Source organism: Macaca nemestrina, chromosome 9 (genome assembly GCF_043159975.1).
Source record: "Macaca nemestrina isolate mMacNem1 chromosome 9, mMacNem.hap1, whole genome shotgun sequence".
Lineage (NCBI taxonomy): Eukaryota > Metazoa > Chordata > Mammalia > Primates > Cercopithecidae > Macaca > Macaca nemestrina.
Genome location: NC_092133.1, coordinates 130,424,965 through 130,443,187, shown reverse-complemented (window position 1 = coordinate 130,443,187; position 18,223 = coordinate 130,424,965). Strand labels below are relative to the sequence as shown.

Below are 18,223 nucleotides of genomic sequence, written 5' to 3'. Positions count from 1 at the left end.
AGTCTCACTATGCTGCTCAGGCTGGTCTTGAACTCCTGGCCTGAAGCAGTCCTCCTACTTTGGCCTCTCAAGGCACTGCAATTAGAGGCTTGAGCCACTGCGCTCAGCCACTCTCTCACATTTCTTAAAGCATTTTTTTTTTGGGGGGGGTTTCTCCTGCTGATTTGGTTTGGCTCTGTGTCCGCACTCAAATCTCATTTTGAATTGTAATTCCCACGTGTCAAGGGAGGGACCTGATGGGAGGTGGTTGGATCATGGGGGTGGTTTCCCCCAGCTGTTCTCGTGATAGTGAGTTCTCACGAGATCTGATGGTTTTCTGTTTCCTGTCACCTTGTGAAGAAGGTGCTTGCTGCTTCTTCACCTTTTGCCATGACTGTACGTTTCCTGAGGCCTCCCCAGCCACGTGGAACTGTGAGTGAATGAAACCTCTTTCCTTTATAAATTACCCAGTCTCGGGTATTTCTTTATAGCAGTGTGAAAAATGGACAAACACACCTGCATTCAATCTTTCCAATGGCTTCGACTAATTTCGCCAGCTTCCACCTCCTCCTCATTCCTACCCCCAGAGTCACTGGGTACTTTCCAATCGAAAGTTGTCTCTTGGTCTTTGAGAGTGTTCACTTTCTTTCTTTTCTTTTCTTTTTTTTTGAGACGGAGTCTCACTCTCGCCCAGGCTGGAGTGCAATGGCGCCATCTCAGCTCACTGCAACCTCTGCCGCTCAGGTTCAAGCAATTCTTCTGCCTCAGCCTCCCGAGTAGCTAGGATTACAGGCACCTGCCACTGCACCTGGCTAATTTTTTTTAGTTTGAGTAGAGACGGGGTTTCACTATCTTGGCCAGGCTGTCCTTGAACTCCTGATCTTGTGATCCCCCTGCCTCAGTCTCCCAAAGTGCTGGGATTATAGGCGTGAGCCACCACGCCCGGCCAGAGAGTGTTCACTTGCTAAAGTTGTATGCTATCATAATGACAGGGTCATAGTGCATGCAGGCTTCCGGCTAGCAGTCAGTGTCCAGCCAGTGTCCGGGAGTCAGTCGGACATTTAAAATAAGTCCACTGTGCCATGACTAGTGAACCGATCCCACAGGGGCAAGGCATGGGAGGAACAGGCTGTGGTTAATGTTGCCAGGCAACATTAATGGGGGCAGATAGGAAGGACAAACGCACTGGAACACCGCATGGTATGACGATAGAAACAAACACACAATCTTAACAAAAGTCAAAGCTGCCTGTGGCTATCGGTCGGTGTTTTAGGAAGCATCAGTGAGAGGCAGGAGGGGGAGAAGGTGGTATAGTTTCACACTAGTGAAATATTTCCCAGAAGGACACAGCACCGTTACCGTGTGTGTCACCAGAGGCGGACGGGGTTAGCCTGGGTGTTGTTAATTGAGTCACTTCTGATGTTCTCTGTCCAGTTGTTAGAAATACATCATTTTTGGAGGGTATTTAATTTGATAATACACAGAGTAAGTGTCCTCTATTTTAATGTATTCTCTTTCTCCCTGCATTGCTAGGGTATAGCAGAAAATAGTTTTTCTAACTGAACATGCAAGTGGGCCACCACTTCAGTGAAACAACTCAGGATGCTTAATTTCCCGTGTAAAATTGTTTTTCACTCCATGTTTGCGGGGAGGGTGCTTCATGTTTTGAATGTCTTAGCACCATGTTGGAGGATACGCACAAAAGGAAGTCTAGACAGCTGGTTTCCGACCACTCCTCCCTTGATCATGCTTGTATCAGCTTCACTTTTGGAAAGCATTTGAAAGGAATGATAAAGTAGCTCAGTTTCAAAGTTTAGGTTTAAAATGTCTTTCCATGTTTCAGTGAACAGTCCAAAATGGCCAAAAATAAAACAATTAAAAAGGCCATTAACTATCAGGTCTGTTTGGAATATCAATGTGTGTAAAGCATGTGGGGCACTCCAAGCTCCATTTCTAGAATGTTCTTTTTTTTTTTTTTTTTTTTTGAGATGGAGTCTCACTTTGTTGTCCAGGCTGGAGTGCAGTGGCGTGATTTTGGCTCACTGCAACCTCTGCCTCCCGCGTTCAAGCAATTTTCCTACCTCAGTGTCCTGAATAGCTGGGATTACAGGCGCCCGCCACCATGCCTGGCTAATTTTGTATTTTTAGTAGAGACAGGGTTTCACCATGTTGGTAAGGCTAGTCTCGAACTCCTGACCTTGTGATCCGCCCACCTCAGCCTCCCAAAGTGCTGGCAATTACAAGTGTGAGCCACAGTGCCCGGCCAGAATATTCTGGTTTTTTTTTTTTTTTTTTTTACTGTGATTCATTTAAACATTCTTTTTAATTTCACCGATAACAAAATAGAAATAAACAAATATGTATATACACACATATCTGTATATATTACTTTGGGGGGATAATCAATTTCATGCGTTTGAGGTTACAAAACATAACAAGAGTTGATCTGTGTAAATTCATGTTGCTTTGAATCACTAATGTTTATTAAATTCTCATGGAGCACAATGTGCATCTCTTTGGTCGATCTATTGACACAATTTCTACAATTATGAAGAGCAGTGAAGGGGCGGTATTAGGGGAAAAGGCATGTCCACGTGATCTAAGACAATGGGATATGGGGGAAAGGAGAGCGCTGTAAAAGGCTCCTGATCCATCCCATGATATGGCCACTGTCCAGCAGGCCTGACCTTCCCCTCAATCTTGGGTTCTGGGATAAAGGCTCTGGGTTTGGGCTGTTGGGAGAAGGGGAGTCACTTCGGGTAACTGGCAGCACTGGGAGGCCAGGACTCACTGTAGTCAGAACGACTCGGTTGCGTGTTCATGGAAACCTCAGGTCCAACTTTAACCAGTCCGCTCTTGCTGGGCAAAGAGGAGAGAGGGCATCCTGAACATGTTTTCACCAGGGCCTGAAATCTTAACAGCCTGACATCACAAGGCTTAGATTCCAGTGGAAAGATGGGTGATAAACACACACAGAAATAAGCAAGATAATTTCAGCAAGAGGCAAGCGACGTGAAGGGTCAGAGACCGTGACTTGATTGAGCCTGGCTTGGGAAAGTTGCGAATCCTTCTTGGATGATGAAGTGTAGCTGAGACCTGAGTTATGAGGAATGAATGGTGCTTGAAATCCTGGCTGGTTTGGGAGAAAGCTCCTGTTTCAGCTCTCTCTCTGGTAAGATTGTTCAGGAGCACAAGGTGCTGCTCCTCTCAGGGTTCCGCCATCTGTCCGTTTTCTTGTGACATTGTCTGAGGCGAGTTCTGCAAGACTAGGGACTTTGGGTCACCGCTGCACTCCCACCCGGCAGAACAGTGCAGAGCCCACCACAAGTACCTGTGGAATGAATGAATGAATGAATGAATGAATGAATGACTGGAGTAACTCACCTGTCTCCTCCAAATCGTCACACCTTGTGTTCCTTATCTTAGTGACACCCACCCTGGTTCCCCAGCCAGAAACCTGGTGTCAGCTTTGTCACATTCTCCCTCCTCTGGGCTGATTCTTTCTCAGGCGTGACTTTGTGGGTTCATGGGATCCCGTGTCTTCGGCCCGCCCCCTCCTGCGAATGCTCCCTGCTTCAGCCAGGCGGATCGACCTAAGACAGGACTCCCATCAAGACCTTTCCCTTCAGATGCTCCGCGGCTGCCCACGTCGTCCCAGCCCCTCGGGATGGTGCAAGCCTGGCACAGTTTAGTGCCAGGACGTGCCCCTGCCTCCCCTCTCGCCCTCTTTTCTCTTTTATCCCCAAACCGGTCGCCCTAAACACCCACAGTGTCTGCCCAGTTGGTGTTCAGTAAAATGGTGCAGCTGAACTCGGGTGCTGCTGGGAAATGAGCCAGCTGTGTCCTCAGATCCTTGGGGAGGGGGGTTTGGGGGGTGGAGGATAGGAGTGGTGACAACTGAGGCAGGTGTGCAAGCGTCTTCCAGGGGAGCCTCCTGTGGCGAAATGGGGTCCCCTGGCCATTGGGTTAGAGAGGTCTTCGGGCTGTTCTGCCAGGATACCTACAAAGCACTCATCCCTGCCAGCCCTGTGGGATCAAGGGCATCCCAGAGGCCTTGGGCCAAAAGATATGATGTGGGGGCCTGACACAAGGGACCCCAGGAAGCTGGGGGCATCAGGGCGGAGGCGAGGACTGGAGCCTGACTCCAGCTTCAGAGCAGCGTGGACGCCTGCAAGACGCAGGGGCTGGAGTCCACATGTTTTTGCAACAGCTCTCCCTGAGGCTCCCTGCCCAGGTGCGCGTGCCTTCCTAGGCGGCAGCTCCTGCCCCTACTCGCCCGCCTCTCCTCACAGCTGTCCCTGGCCCCTCTAAAGGCAGGCACCCAGAGTCAAGACTCTGAATTGACCCTCTGATGGAGCTGGATTCCAGCCCGCGGGTGAGGCCCGCTCAGAGCAGGGGGCGGAGCACGCCCGCGGGAGGCGGCGGGGGTAGGTGCCCGGCGAGGAGTGGCGCCCCCCTGTGTTCAAAGAGGGGAAACGAACGATTCTGCAGCTGCAGCCGCTCTGCATCGGAGGAGATTGATTTGTCCGTGTGATGTGTTGTTTCCATAGAAGCAGGGCTTAACCTTTTAAGTGAAGATTATAAAGCTACCTAATTCATTTAAAATTAGGCTTCAAGCATCTCAGTACTTAACGCTCAAGTGCTTCTGTGGGACTTGCTGTAGCCATTGATCTAACAGCCAGACACTGCCTTTCCAGCGTCTGAAGGCTTTCACTCTGGCAGCAATCTAGGTGATTTCTTTATTTTTTAAAATTAACTTCATCAGGAGATATAACTTCTGTGGGAGATCATCAGAGTATTAATAATACCTTTTAATTAATGAACAGCACTGACTTCTCTTCATAAACACAGGAAGACCGGCACACAGGCAAGATCAGCACGCATGCTCAATTAAAGTAATTTATTGTATTCTTCCAGATCAGACATAAAGAGCATCTTGGGAATTGATATCACAAGACAATGTTATACACCATTTTCACAACCAGGCTTGCACTGAATTCTTTTTTAAAGAACATAGTAATTTAAAAAAATCTAAATATTTACATATTAATAAAACATATATACAGAAGATTGAGATGTTATCCATAGATATGGATTTTTTTTTTTTTGCTAAGAAAGCCTATAAAAAGGATTTCTGAATAAAGTCTGAACAGTAGTCACAGTAAGTAAACACAATTTTAATTTACAAAATATGATTTTACTGTTGCAGTTTTGATACGTATTTCCAATGTGTGGATCCATTCATTGCACATATCTTTGGGTTGAACAAGCCCCGCCCGTCCTCAAGTGCTGAATACTCCAAGCCGTGGCCCTCCCTTGGAAGGCAGTGCTTCCGAAGGCTCCCAGCGAATCTCTAACAGACCACATTTGGAAGTTAGCGTTTCTGCCTTTACCAGCAACATACTCATCCTAACAGAGCGAAAGGTCACTAATTAATCTTTTCCCTTCCCTTGGGTAATAGTTCGTTGTGGGAGGCACAGGACAGATTTTAAAAGCCATGGTGCAAAAAACACAAGAGCCGCAGTTCGCAGTACATCAGACCACTTGATAAAACAAAGGGGCTGTTTTCAGGAAAGGGATTACTTACGGGCCAGAAGTGGAAAAAGGCTAACGAAAAGGTATGATGGAAATAATTTCTCCAGACCTTCCTTGTAGCTCCGCAAAAAAAGAAAAAGAAACCACACATATACGAGATGTAACTTGTCTAGTAGTTAGACTGACTCCACAAGCCACACTTAAAGCCAGCTTTTTGTCACAGTGCAGGGATGCCTTCTCTCATCTTTGATGACTGGCTGGTCTTTGGTGGAACAGGGATTTTTCCCAGAGCCCCCCTCCTATCTCTAGGTTTAGTGTTTCAGTGTGATGTGACAGGAGTACCTTGGACAGGGTAGTCAGGAAATTTGGGTTCTAGGCAGGGCCCTGGCCACAGAGGGGTTAACAGGCTCTGGGCAACCGCTTACCCTCATTCATCCTCAGTTTCCTCACCGGCAGAATGAGGGGTGGGACTGAATAGCCTCTACAGTAACTTTTAGCGCTTAACATTCTGTGCTTTGCTAAATCCAGGGCTAGGGGAAGGCATTGGAACTGCTGGTGGACAGGTGTGAACCCCGAGTTTGGTCATCTGTAGTCAAAATTGGTTTCATGCCAATTTTTGGCCTTTGGATCAAGTGGCAAAGATTCAATGCAATTTGCTTTATACAATAAATGAAGTGTAGATGCAGTGTTTCTAAATAACATAGTGTTTTAAATTCACCATCTTATTAGAGAAAGAAATCTGGAGGTAAATATTTCTATAAAACAAATACCTTCATGGCAATATATCTTTTTAAAATAAATCTAGATTTTCATATATTAGTTTTATATAAAGCAGAGGGCAACTATACTAGGAACCAGATAAACGATATAATATTAAGTACATTTTTAGCCAGTTGCCACATGGTGCCAAAACCCTGTACCTCTCAGTTAAGGCCATCTGTTAAAATGGCTGTTAGGTATCATGTAGATAAATGATTGCTTTTCTCACCTTTTAATTAGTTATTTTGTCATTGTGTTGACGCAACTTAGGTGAAAGGTTTTTCTTTCCTAAGAACTCATAGGTCATTGGCACTTACTCAGTTACAAATGGCTATTTGGGGGGTACCGATGTCATGAATGATTTCATCTAATAGGTCAGAGCTATCCTGTCTCCCAAAACAGCTTTTTCATCTTCTAAGACGATGAAGGTCTAATTAATTTTGGCCTTCACAACTGCTCTCTCAGCACTGGAAAGAGCCATGCTCCTTTATAGTTGCATCTAAGCAGTTTACATTAAAATAAATACGTTTCACAGCTCTATATTCACACTGAGGTTTTGAATGAAAACAGGGAAGAGAGAACCACTTCTTTATAATGGACAATGAACTAACTGAATCAAATGCTGGACTTTTAAAGGGTAACAAATCAACCCTAAAAGTGATTTTAAAAATCTTATACCAGATTGGAGGCTTGGTTATCACACATTACAAAGAAAGTATATGAAACTATTCAAACATGACAGGTAAACTTCACAGAACACCCACACTTTGCAGGCACCTGAAATGCTACGTGGATCTTTGTGGAAATTCAAACGGAAGTTACATATGCCACTGAACAATGTCACTAAAATCAAAGTCTAGGCAGTGAAACCTGGTTCTGTATCCTCCGTGTTTTCTCTCCTGGTGTCAAATATATTACCTACAACAGAGACAAGAAAATGAAGGCGGAGAGCCACTTCTTTAAGGAAGAGTTGTACATGTTTCTATGACATGGCTGGAGGTGGGTGTTCCGGACGAGTAAAGAATTTACTGGGGAGGTGTCTGTGTTTCACAGTTAAGTTGCTAAGTTTTTAGCCAAGGCTTTAGTTGTCCTCCATGAGCAATTGTAGAAATCTGAAATGTGTAATGATTTTTTATGAGAAAGGCCATGAATGTGTATTACCATTAGAGTATATCCACACATTGACCAGTCATAGAAAATGGCCCAAAAGATAATTTACCTGCAAAACAGAATATCATGCAGCTATTAAAAGAATGCATATGAAGATTTGCCATACAGTGGGAAAATGCTTGTTAGGTAAAAATTAAAAAAAAAAAAAAATAGTAGGAAACAAAATTTTACATGTTTGATCTCCACCGTATAGATAAATAAAATGGAGAACCATTTGAGAAAAATCATCTAATAATGGTTGTCTGTGGGTGGTAAAAGCAATTGAAATGTTCTTCCTTACACTTTTGTTTATTAATTTAAAAGAAAAGTATGTAAAATGCCAATTTATGACAATTGCTAAGTCTAGATGAACATCCCCATTTCAAATTTGGAAGCTCCATTTTAAATTTTAGAAAGCACTGTTTTGATTTCACTTTCTCTATACTTTTTTTTTTTTTTTTTTTAATGCAAACTGTCCCCAGCTCCTGGGTGGCTTTTCTTGAGCCCCAGGCCCTCTCCACACTTCTGCGCTGTAGCATTTATGTAATTCCTTCTGCCTCTCACACTAGTCTGAGGGCATTTTATACCAGCATCCAACACAGGGCTGATTCTTGGTAGTTGCTCAAAAAGGATTAGTGAATAGGGTTAAGGGAAAATAAAATGGATGCATTATAGAGGGTGAATCCATTTCTGTTAAAACCTGATGAATAGAAGGTTGCTTAAATGTAATGCATCCAAACAAATGTCATTTGACCTGCCTGTAACCCTACCCTAGTCACTTCTGGTTCATAGAAACACTTAAGGATTTACACCCCTTTCCCTGCCCTTGCCCCAAACACACAAGTTTGGAAGGAAGAAAAAAGACCTTAAAAAAGTAATAAAAGCATTGCTGAATCTTTAAAAAGAACTCATGGTTGCTAGCTCAGATAAATGGGATCGTGAGAGCCGTTGGTCGATCCTGTGGTTTTGACCAGTGAGGCTCAAGTTTAAGGATGAAACCACATGTGCAAGAAATGTGGAGTTCTTAAAGCGCACATGTGAGGAGGGCTGTTAGGAGCAGCACTGCATTCAAAGAAGCCAACCAGAATGGGATTTTACTCTGGAGGCAATCAAGAGACATGCTATCAAGGTGAATATCAACATTACTTAATGTTATTACTGCAAAATTTGAGCACCAATCTGATACTTCTTTTCCTCTTTATTTTTATTTTTATTTTTTGAGATGGAGTCTCGCTCTGTCACCCAGGCTGGAGTGCAGTGGCGTGATCTCAGCTCACTGCAAGTTCCACCTCCCGGGTTCACGCCATTCTCCTGCCTCAACCTCCAGAGTAGCTGGGACCACAGGCTCCCGCCACCTCGCCTGGCTAATTTTTTGTATATTTTTTAGTAGAGACGGGGTTCCACCGTGTTAGTCAGGAGGGTCTCGATCTCCTGACCTCGTGATCCGCCCACCTCGGCCTTCCAAAGTGCTGGGATTACAGGCGTGAGCCACCGCGCCCGGCCTCTTTTCTAAATGATAAATGTTTTTATTTATCATGCTGCTTAGCGATTTGTATCAAATATCTATCAACAGTTTAGTGAAAAGACCTGCAGGTGTGTGATACTATTTTCTTCATTATGACCTCAGAGCCTTGGGTAAAGTTTGAGAATAGACTGAAAGGAATGAGTTTCAGCTGCAGTGAACCGGGCTGACGGACGACGAACATTGTAATTGTGAAGACTGAGACAGTGAAGAGGACTCCTAAAGGGATTAGCACATCCATCATCTCTTAGGATCTTTAGGAAACATGCAGAGGAAAGCTGGCTTTGGCTTAGGTGTGAGAAAACTATACAGTATCATGGCTGGGAGTCGAGGGACCTGGGTTCCCACCAGGCCGTCAACCAGCTGTGAGGCTGTGGGAAAGCCACTTAATGTTTCTGGGCCTCAGGCTTTTTTTCCTGTAAAATAAAAGGACTGGATAAAAAGAAGGGATTGGACTAGAGGATCTCTCAAGTTCCTTCTCATTCTCAGATTCCTTGACATTTTTTTCAGTTCCATGAGACTCTCCTAGCACCCTCTGGGCTCAGTTTTCTCACTGGAAAGGTATCTCCAACTTCAGATAGGAAAATACAAAGGCATTCCATACTTACCACTTGGAGGTGAATATAAACTTCAAGGGGAGTGGTTTTCAAATAATAAAAGCTCACTGTGTCACATGACGCAGGAGGACAGGCAGTGGAGATGCCCTGGGTGGGAGGGCACTTGGGAAGCACAGCTAGAAAGGCATGGTGCTACCCTGAAGGGCCTTTTGAAGGCTAGGTCTATTATGATTAGGATTTCATGGATCTGCTGGGACTGGCCCGGGTGATAAGAATGAGGCTGATAAGGGTGCCCTGATAGTCAGAGAATGACAAATTGGGAAGGAACAACAGAGATCACGTCTTTCAATTCTCTTAATTCACAAATGTGAAAACACAGCCAAATAAGAGAAATCCCTTTTATATAATGACTCTACATGGGAAGAACTTGATGTAGGCAGGTCTTTTTGCACTATGTAGCTCATTTCATTTATCTGTCCATGGATCTGGTGCTTAGCTATTCAGTGGCAGAGAAAGCAATGTGTCACTTACACCGCTCAATTTTCCTGTTGCTCTGAAGCTCTGAAGTTCACTAGCACAGACCCATCCTACACCTGTGAACGTGGCTTTCCTTGCCATTTTGGGATACGTGCTGTCAATGAATACATGGCCTAGTCTAGTTCCTACACAGCCTAGAGACTCCACTAATGTTTGCTGAATTTAATGAACACAGACCACCCCAAATCTAGAGGAAAAAACATTCGGTTGAGCTTTTTCAGTGAGGGGGTTTTTGGGTGTGCCTGGGTTTTGTGGGCAGAGAATCTTCAGGTATCCTTTGGAGGGCAGTCAGTAGAGTCCTGTGACCAATGGAGGGGATAAATTGTTTTCCACAAGGCTCATTGATCAGACACCCGCCCCTCTGGCTCTCAGATATGAACCTATACACAGGTAGGAAGCCAGGGTCAGCAGCATTACTTGAGAGTCAAATAATATGAAGTTAGAATTATGTCTATGGCTCAACACAACAGTGTGCAGCAAATGCTTCCATGGAAGGGGGCCTTCAGCTGATCTGCTCCTGGCGTTAGGAACGTGCCACTCACGCCGGATGGCTGGGCTTGTTCAAATTGCTCAGTTAAAACACAGTGTTCATTGGGTGTCCACTGACTGACTGATTGCTCAAGGCTCCAAGGCCGTTTGGAGGAGGTGGGAGAGGACAGCCTAACCATGAATTTGATCACACAAAATTAGTGGTTCCCGTTTTAAAGTGAAATCTCATTTCATGTTAAAAATAGTTTGTAATGTCCAAAGGTTTGGGGAGGCAAACTGTTGTGATACTTAGTTCTTAGGATTTGCTCTTCTGAGATGCTTATGAAAATAAGAGTATGAGAAAAATGTTTTTCTATTCAATGTGAAAAACATCTCTGAGCACGGGGCCTTGAGCAGCTCCGATGACCAGGGCCTGGGTCCACTGCAGAAGCAGTTTGCTCAAGTGTCTGCATGTCTAATGTCACAATCATTTTCAATGCAGATATTTTTGTGGGCTGTATTTTCCAGGGGGTGATGAAAATGTAAATGCATTTTATTTACCTGTTGGTGGTAGAGAAATGCCATCCAGTCTTTCATCACTGTCCGTGATCTCTGCTGGTTACAAATATAAAACACAAATCTCATTAGTTTCAGGGAGCACATTCATTCTACTGAAAACAGTGATGTAATCTTAAAAACTCGAGTATGCATAAGTTTTCACCATTCTTTTCCCTTTTCAGCTATCATTGGTTCATATTACAGATGTTAATATCGTTATTTGAGTATTTTTTGATGATAGTGATCTAAAACCAACTTTCCCGTATTAAAAATTTTAAAAATCTTACCAGCCTCATTCTATTGATCACTGATGATTTCTGTTTATTTTCACTTATTTACAGAGGCTTAAATATCGAACCAGCATGGGGGGTGAATTGTTGAAATAGGGTCATCAGGGGGACGTGTCAGTGAATTCCTGCTGCAGAATTGCACTTGGCATCGCCAGAACTACTCCTGGGGGGCAGCTTAGGAAATCCTGAGAATGAACCTTTCTTTGGAGATGACTGATGCAGATCCTAGAGCTGCCAATCTAACTCTGGCACCAACGTGGTCATGAAGAAGGTATAGGCGTTGCTTCAGAAGATTCTCCATTGCTACGTTTTAAAATGCAAACCTTTGCTCGTCTCTGATAAATGTATCCATCTCCTTGGGAGTTTTCCAAAGGTAGATCCTTCAGTCACAAAAAACCTTCTGTTAAATGCAAAAAAAAAAGGTGCTCATGTGTCTCTTGGTAAGGGATGGGTTTGTTAGTTTCCCGTAACACGTGGGGATGGGAAAACATCACATTATGGCCCCTGGGATAGTTTTGGTGGTGCCCTCCGTGGCCCAGGGCCTGTGGTCCCCATAGGAAGGCCCCTGCTGACTGCATAATGTGTGTGGGCAGCCCTTGTGAGGCTGTTGAATGAGGTCAGCCTTGGCACCACGCTGTAACACTGAGTCGGTAGAAGCCTAAACTAGTACTACGTACTTGTTTTTATTGTTGCTTTAAACATAATCAGGGCTTAGCTATGGCTAGAAACATTGTAAGGCTCCCCCATCTCCTTCATCCTCCAGCATCTTGTCCTCAGATGAACACTCACTGGCATTAGTGAAAGACGCCTTGTCTGCTGACCTGCTAGATTCACCACAAACAGCAATCACTGAGAAGGGACGAGATATGCAAGACCAATCTAGGTTGGGGAAGACTAGCAACCACTAAAATGATGTTGTAGATGAATATTTAATAACATAAAAATATTCCGTCAAACCATGGGATACATGGTCTAATTAAAATTCTGGAAACAGGTTTAGAGAAAAAAGACAGCACATGCTAAATGTGAACTGTGTTTCCCTCTGGATGAAAGGCTTTAGGTATTTTCAATTTTGTTCTATGGCTTTTAGAAATTATTTTACATATGAAAAATAACGAACATATGTTATGTTTATATTTAGAAGACATTATTTTCTTCTAATTGGTTTGAGTGAGTTGGAATAGACAGATGGTCTTCATGGTAGTTCTCTCATTGCCTAGGATTTTAAAAATCCTTCAATAATAATAACGATGATAATCTCCAGCATTTATTAAATGCTCACTGGGCACCTGACATGCAATGTGTCAGTGAACCCGTAGGAAACTCTATAAGGTGGGTCTGTTGTTCTGCCCATCTGAACAAACGAGGAAAGTGAGACAGAGGTTAGGAAACTCACTCCAGGTAACACAGCTAGTAAGTAACAATGCCCAGGACATGAAGCAGGTTAATGTCTGGGCTATTCATCTCTTTGCTATTAATAGTCCAAACATACCATAAGCATCATTATGAGCTAATTTCTTAAATCTTCTAGTTCTAGTTCATTTTATATTTTAGCAACTTTCTTTACATCTATAATTGCTTTTCATTTAGTTATAACAAGGTCAGTTCTGGGTATAAACTGATCTTCCTTTTGTAATTCAGCTATCCTCCCTTTGAAAAACAGGCCTATGCAATTATGTGCTTTAGTAAGAACAGAACACATATAACCAAAAAATATATAGATGATTATATATAAATCAGAACATGCTAGTTGCATGAATAGGGGCTGAGAGTCAAGGATGAAGACACTGTTGTGTTACTCAAATTTAATTGTAACATCTATCTGCAACAACAAGCTCACACTCTTTCTTCCCCGGTGACAATCAAGTTGGTAAATTTGGAAAACATTGAGCAAGTCCAATAAACATTTAACAGCAGTGGCATCTTTACTCTGAGATCTAACATGATATATTGTGATTTCAGCTCTGAGAAAATCATGTAATGAAAATGATAAAAATGCACACCAGGAAAGGAATCACTGGAGTTACAGAATAAAAATTATCTCATGTGACGACAGCCCCAAATGAATTTCTATCTGGATTTGCATAACGGCCTTTCAAATCTGTGTGGGGCATTTCTTTTTTTTCTAGAGGCAGTGCAGGCTTCCTTCAGCGGTAGCCAATTAGCTTGTGGAGTCAGAGTCTCTACCTCATTCCAGGAATGGAGCCAGATATGATAAATAAGGTTGAAGTTGTGCAATCTCTATGCGACACTGTTTGTATTATCATTTAGACTGAAAATTATCAAGACAAAAAGCGTGAGAGCGGGTAATATTATTGATCCAGACCCCTCAGTTCCTACTGGCATCATGGAAGGAAATACAAGTGGCTCTAGTTTCGATTTGCTGGAGCCCCACTTCTGTGCCCTAGAGGAGAATGATGTGGAACAGGATTTGACAAAATGGGAAGACAAAACTGCATTTGGCAGGTCATTGCTGCTGTGCTATCATTTGGGTCTGCTTGTCAGGGTTGGTTTTATCTTACAGCCACTTTCTACTTCTCAGTTGCTAGTAGAACCTGCTAGGAACGCAGAAGAGAAGGGCCAAGGGAGCCAATCATAAGTATCTGGGCAGATCATCTAAGCCAGTGGTCAAAAGTTACAATGTCCGACATCAAATATTCTGATGCCTAAGGGGCAGGAACGGGCAAGTGAGTGGAGGCTCCTCGAGGAGGGGAGGGGTGGGGAGCAGGATGTGGCTTGGGCCTCATCCTGTAGAAGTGGGCAAACCTGGGGGGAAAATGGGCGTTTGTGATATGAATTATCAACAGAAATGAGGCATGGTTAGGGGATGTGTTCCCTGTCCAGTCTGCTTGTGGGAAAGAGAAGAGGGATGTGGCAGCACATCTCTACTGGCTGCGTGTCTGCTTGCTGGTGGGACAGGGCAAGGGAAGAGAGACCAGAGCTCATAATAATCGGTCTCAGCATCTGACGATAGAAGGAAAAGAAGGTGTGTTTATGTCTAAAATGTGCAGCATGGGGAAGGCACCAGAACGCCATTTAAACTGTGTTTCTTAGTCACATGATCCACTGCCAGCAAGGCCTTTCTGGGTCCCTGAGAGAAGCCTTCTACAGAATTTCCCCACTTTTTTTTTTTTTTTTTTTTAAAGAAACAGGGTCTCGCTCTGTCACCCAGACTGCAGTGCAGTGGCCAATCACAGCTCACTGCAGCCTCAAACTCCTGGGCTCAAGTGATCCTCCTATCTTAGCCTCCCAAGTCAGTGGGACAACAGGTGCGTGCCATCTTGCCTGGCTAATTTTTAAGGTGTGTGTGTGTGTGTGTGTGTGTGTGTGTGTAGCTAGGGTCTCCACAAAACATCTGGAGATGTTGCCCAGGCTGGTCTGGAACTCCTGGGCTCAAGCAATCCTCCTGCCTCAGCCTCCCAACTATTTTTAGTTTTTCTGGAACCTCCATACTGCTTTCCATAATGGCTACACTAACATATATGAAATTAAAAAATCTTATCTAGAGATGTGTGGCCTCCTAGAGATAGTTACTCTTATTTGATGGGAGAAAGCTGACTACCCAGGGATTCTTCACTAGGAAATTGGCCCCCACCATCACCTTGGGGAAGCAGAGACTTCAATGACCAAATCTGAACAGGTGTAATTCTCCTGGTGCTCACTTTTCCTGGAGGAATAATCCCAGAATCTCCAAGCCCAGAATTTAAAACCCACACACACAACCCATGCATGCATGCGTGTGCACACACATCCCCCACTCAAAATCCCTTTTACTTGATGTGGTGTTGCTGGTAGAAAAGTTTTTTTTTTTCTTCTTTTTTTTAACCTTAAGCAACTTGTACTTTCATAAAGTCACGCAGATCCAAACAAATAAAAATCAACAGGTAAACAGAAGCAAACCATCAAAGAGACCCAGTTTTCATATATAAGAGCATTAGACCACAAATGAGATTAGCAGTCTTTTTCACTTGTACTCTTCAAAGCAAGTGGCCTGACATAATTCTTACTATTTAGTCCGAAGGTAAGTTTCAAAATTCACTCTAATAAGACTTTAAGAGAGCAAATCACAGCAGACTATACACAGTCTCTCCTTCAAAAGACAAGACGCTGAAATAACCTAGAGGCAAGTATTGTACTTTATAAAGTCTAAGAATTCCTAAGTGCTTCTCCAGTTATTTTTTCTGCACCTTAGTCATACCTGAGCCTCTTTTTAACCTTCTTCTGGCCAGTTTAATTTGATCCTGTAGAATCTGTACCCAGTCTCTTGGGCCAGGAAGCTTATCCACATGGTGAGCTGTACAGTACTTTTCTGTGAAGACTGAAAGAAAATGTAAAATCTTGTTGAATACCTTAAGTAACATATGCAGATCTGAAACAGATACATATTCTACAAAGGAAAAAAAGTGTATTTCTTTTTTTTTTTTTTTTTTGAGGCAGAGTTTCACTCTTGTTGCCCAGGCTGGAGTGCAATGGCACGATCTCAGCTCACCACAACCTCCGCCTCCCAGGTTCAAGCAATTCTCCTGCCTCAGCCTCCCTAGTAGCTGGGATTATAGGCATGTGCCACCAGGCCCAGCTAATTTTGTATTTTTAGTAGAGACGCGGTTTCTCCATGTTGGTCAGGCTGGTCTCAAACTTCCGACCTCAGGTGATCCGCCTGCCTTGGCCTCCCAAAGTGCTGGGATTACAGGCATGAGCCACTGTGCCTGGTCTAAAAAAAAGTGTATTTCTAAAGGACGTCAGTTCTGTATCTTCAGTATCTGGATTATATTTCTTTGGCAGAGATGGAGATTGACAGGTCCTGGCTAGGTCCAGTGCACTGTGCTTCAAAATGAAACTGGCGATACTCACTAAGTAGTCTGCATGGAAGCTGCTCTTCCTACCGGCTCCACATCCATCTGTATGTATCTTATAGGCAGAGAAGAAAATGCTCCCTAAGGGTCTACTGACCTTATGGCAAGGTTTTGCAAATATATTAAAAGAGTTCAGTTTTTTGTTGTCAATTCAAAATTGAATGCAAAATTAACACGAAAAGATGGTCTCTCTCCTGGTGATTTCTACCAACTCAGTCAGTACTCAAATAATAATGCAGTTGGTGTCGTGATGAAAGTTCCAGTTCTACTTCAAGTCAACCCCTTGCACATCACATGAGCGCCCAGGAAAGAACTACCCGATTAAGCACAAAGGGAACTAAGAAGAACCCCAAGGCAGGACACAAGGCAGGCGGGACAGTGATGGTGGGAGGGCTGTGCACAGTGTGTGGCCGCACACGTGGCGCTGGGGTTGACGTTTCCGCCTCACACTCACTCCTGAGCACTTTGAAACTCATCTTTTCAACCTGTCCTTCGTAAGGTCAAGATCTGGTAGGCCATGACATCCCATTGCCTCCTTGGTATTTAAAATATTGGTAATTTCGATATTTTGAAAGGTTTCTCTTAAAAAAAAAAGACAAAAAGAAAATACTGACAGATTCAGCTACGGAAAAAGGTAAAATTTCTATTGAATGAAAAATAAGGCATTTCATCAGAATGAGAAAAGCTAGTTGTACTAAATGTGACCGAAAAGGTTCACGATCTACCGTCAGATAAAGAGCTCATTTACATAAACGAGTAACCTCGAAAGTCCCCATAGAGAAATGGGCAAAAAATATTTAACAAAAAATATTAGGAAAAATGTTCAATTAATATGTAAACCAAAGAACTGCAAAACACACTTTATACCTACTAAAATTAGAAAAACAATGTTAGAAAGCTAATACTTGATACTGATAAAACTGGCACATTCAAACATTACTGTTAGTGCAAACAGGGAAAACCCTTTGGAGAAATCAGTAGTATTTAATGGGAGACATAAAACTGTTGTACCTTTGGACTGGTAATCTTACTCCTGGAAATTTATCCTAAGGAAATAATTTGAAAGAGAAAAGCAGCTATATGTGATCTCTACTGTCAACTACATGGCGACAATCCAATTGTGCAGGACGAGATCAATGTCAATAGCATGGTTGACACATTTCAGGGAGCCCAGAGCGAAGCAGGGAGTTCCCCTTCAGGAAGCTACTGCGAAAGCCTGAGCTAGAGACGCATCTAGGGCCTCTCAGAGAACTGCCATTGTTTGGTTCATCACATGATGCGGTAAAAAGAGAAGAAAGGCAACGTGTGTGAGCTGCAAGGACATCACAGGCTTGGTTTGGAGCATGCTGAGTTTGGGGTGTTTGTGGAGCACCCATGTGGAGATGGCAGAGACAGTCCTGGTTCCAGGACCCCCAGCAGATCCCAGAGTCTGCAGATGTTCAGGTCCCTGATATAGGCCAGGCATGGTGGGTCACGCCTGTAATTTCAACACTTTAGGAGGCTAAGGCTGGAGGGTTGCTTGAGGCCAGGAGTTTGAGACCAGTCTGGGCAACACAGTGAGACCCTGTCTCAATCAATCAATCAATCAATCAATCAATAATCCGGGAGTGGTGGTGCAAGCCTGTGGTTCTAGCTACTCAGGAGGCTGAGGCAGGAGGATCACTTGAGTCTAGGAGTTCGAGGCTGCAGTGAGCTATGATCACACCATTACACTACAGCCTGGACAATCGAGTGAGACCTTAAGCAACTTGTGCAACTGTGCCCTGAGACACCGGAGCATACAACAGCAGTGGAGGGGCACCCAGCCTATTTGCATGATTTTTAATTGTTGCATTGAATTTTTTTTTTTTTCTGAATATTTTCAATCTGTAACTGGTTGAATCTGTGGATGTGGAACCTGCAGACAAGGAGGCCAAGTGTATTTAGACAGATAAATTTAGACAGTTCAGAGAAGAGGCCAAGCTGAACACACTGGTTTAAGAGGCACAGACATACATGTGGTGGTTAAAACAGTGA

At 43.6% G+C, this 18,223-nt stretch overlaps 1 protein-coding gene and 1 long non-coding RNA gene across 17 annotated transcripts in view; one reads left to right on the top strand and one right to left on the bottom strand.

Moving 5' to 3' along the window:
* The first annotated feature begins 324 nt into the window (after positions 1–324).
* Positions 325–18,223, top strand: part of LOC139356414 (uncharacterized) — a 71,680-nt gene continuing 53,781 nt past the window's right edge. Inside the window, exon 1 of the long non-coding RNA XR_011608253.1 lies at positions 325–411. This is a non-coding gene — a long non-coding RNA (uncharacterized lncRNA). The remainder of the gene's footprint in view (positions 412–18,223) is intronic.
* The window catches only part of LOC105490626 (BEN domain containing 7), an 85,599-nt gene continuing 69,859 nt past the window's right edge, over positions 2,484–18,223 (bottom strand). For 2 of the 16 annotated variants that reach the window (XM_071070473.1, XM_011756446.2), the window contains exons 7-9: positions 15,553–15,672; positions 11,068–11,118; positions 10,006–10,337 (exon numbers count right to left, since the gene is read on the bottom strand). In XM_071070473.1, the coding sequence (XP_070926574.1) occupies positions 10,327–10,337; positions 11,068–11,118; positions 15,553–15,672 (182 nt within the window). In that variant the 3' untranslated portion in view covers positions 10,006–10,326. The other 14 variants (XR_011608251.1, XM_024795692.2, XM_024795694.2 and 11 more) reach the window with 14 other exon arrangements.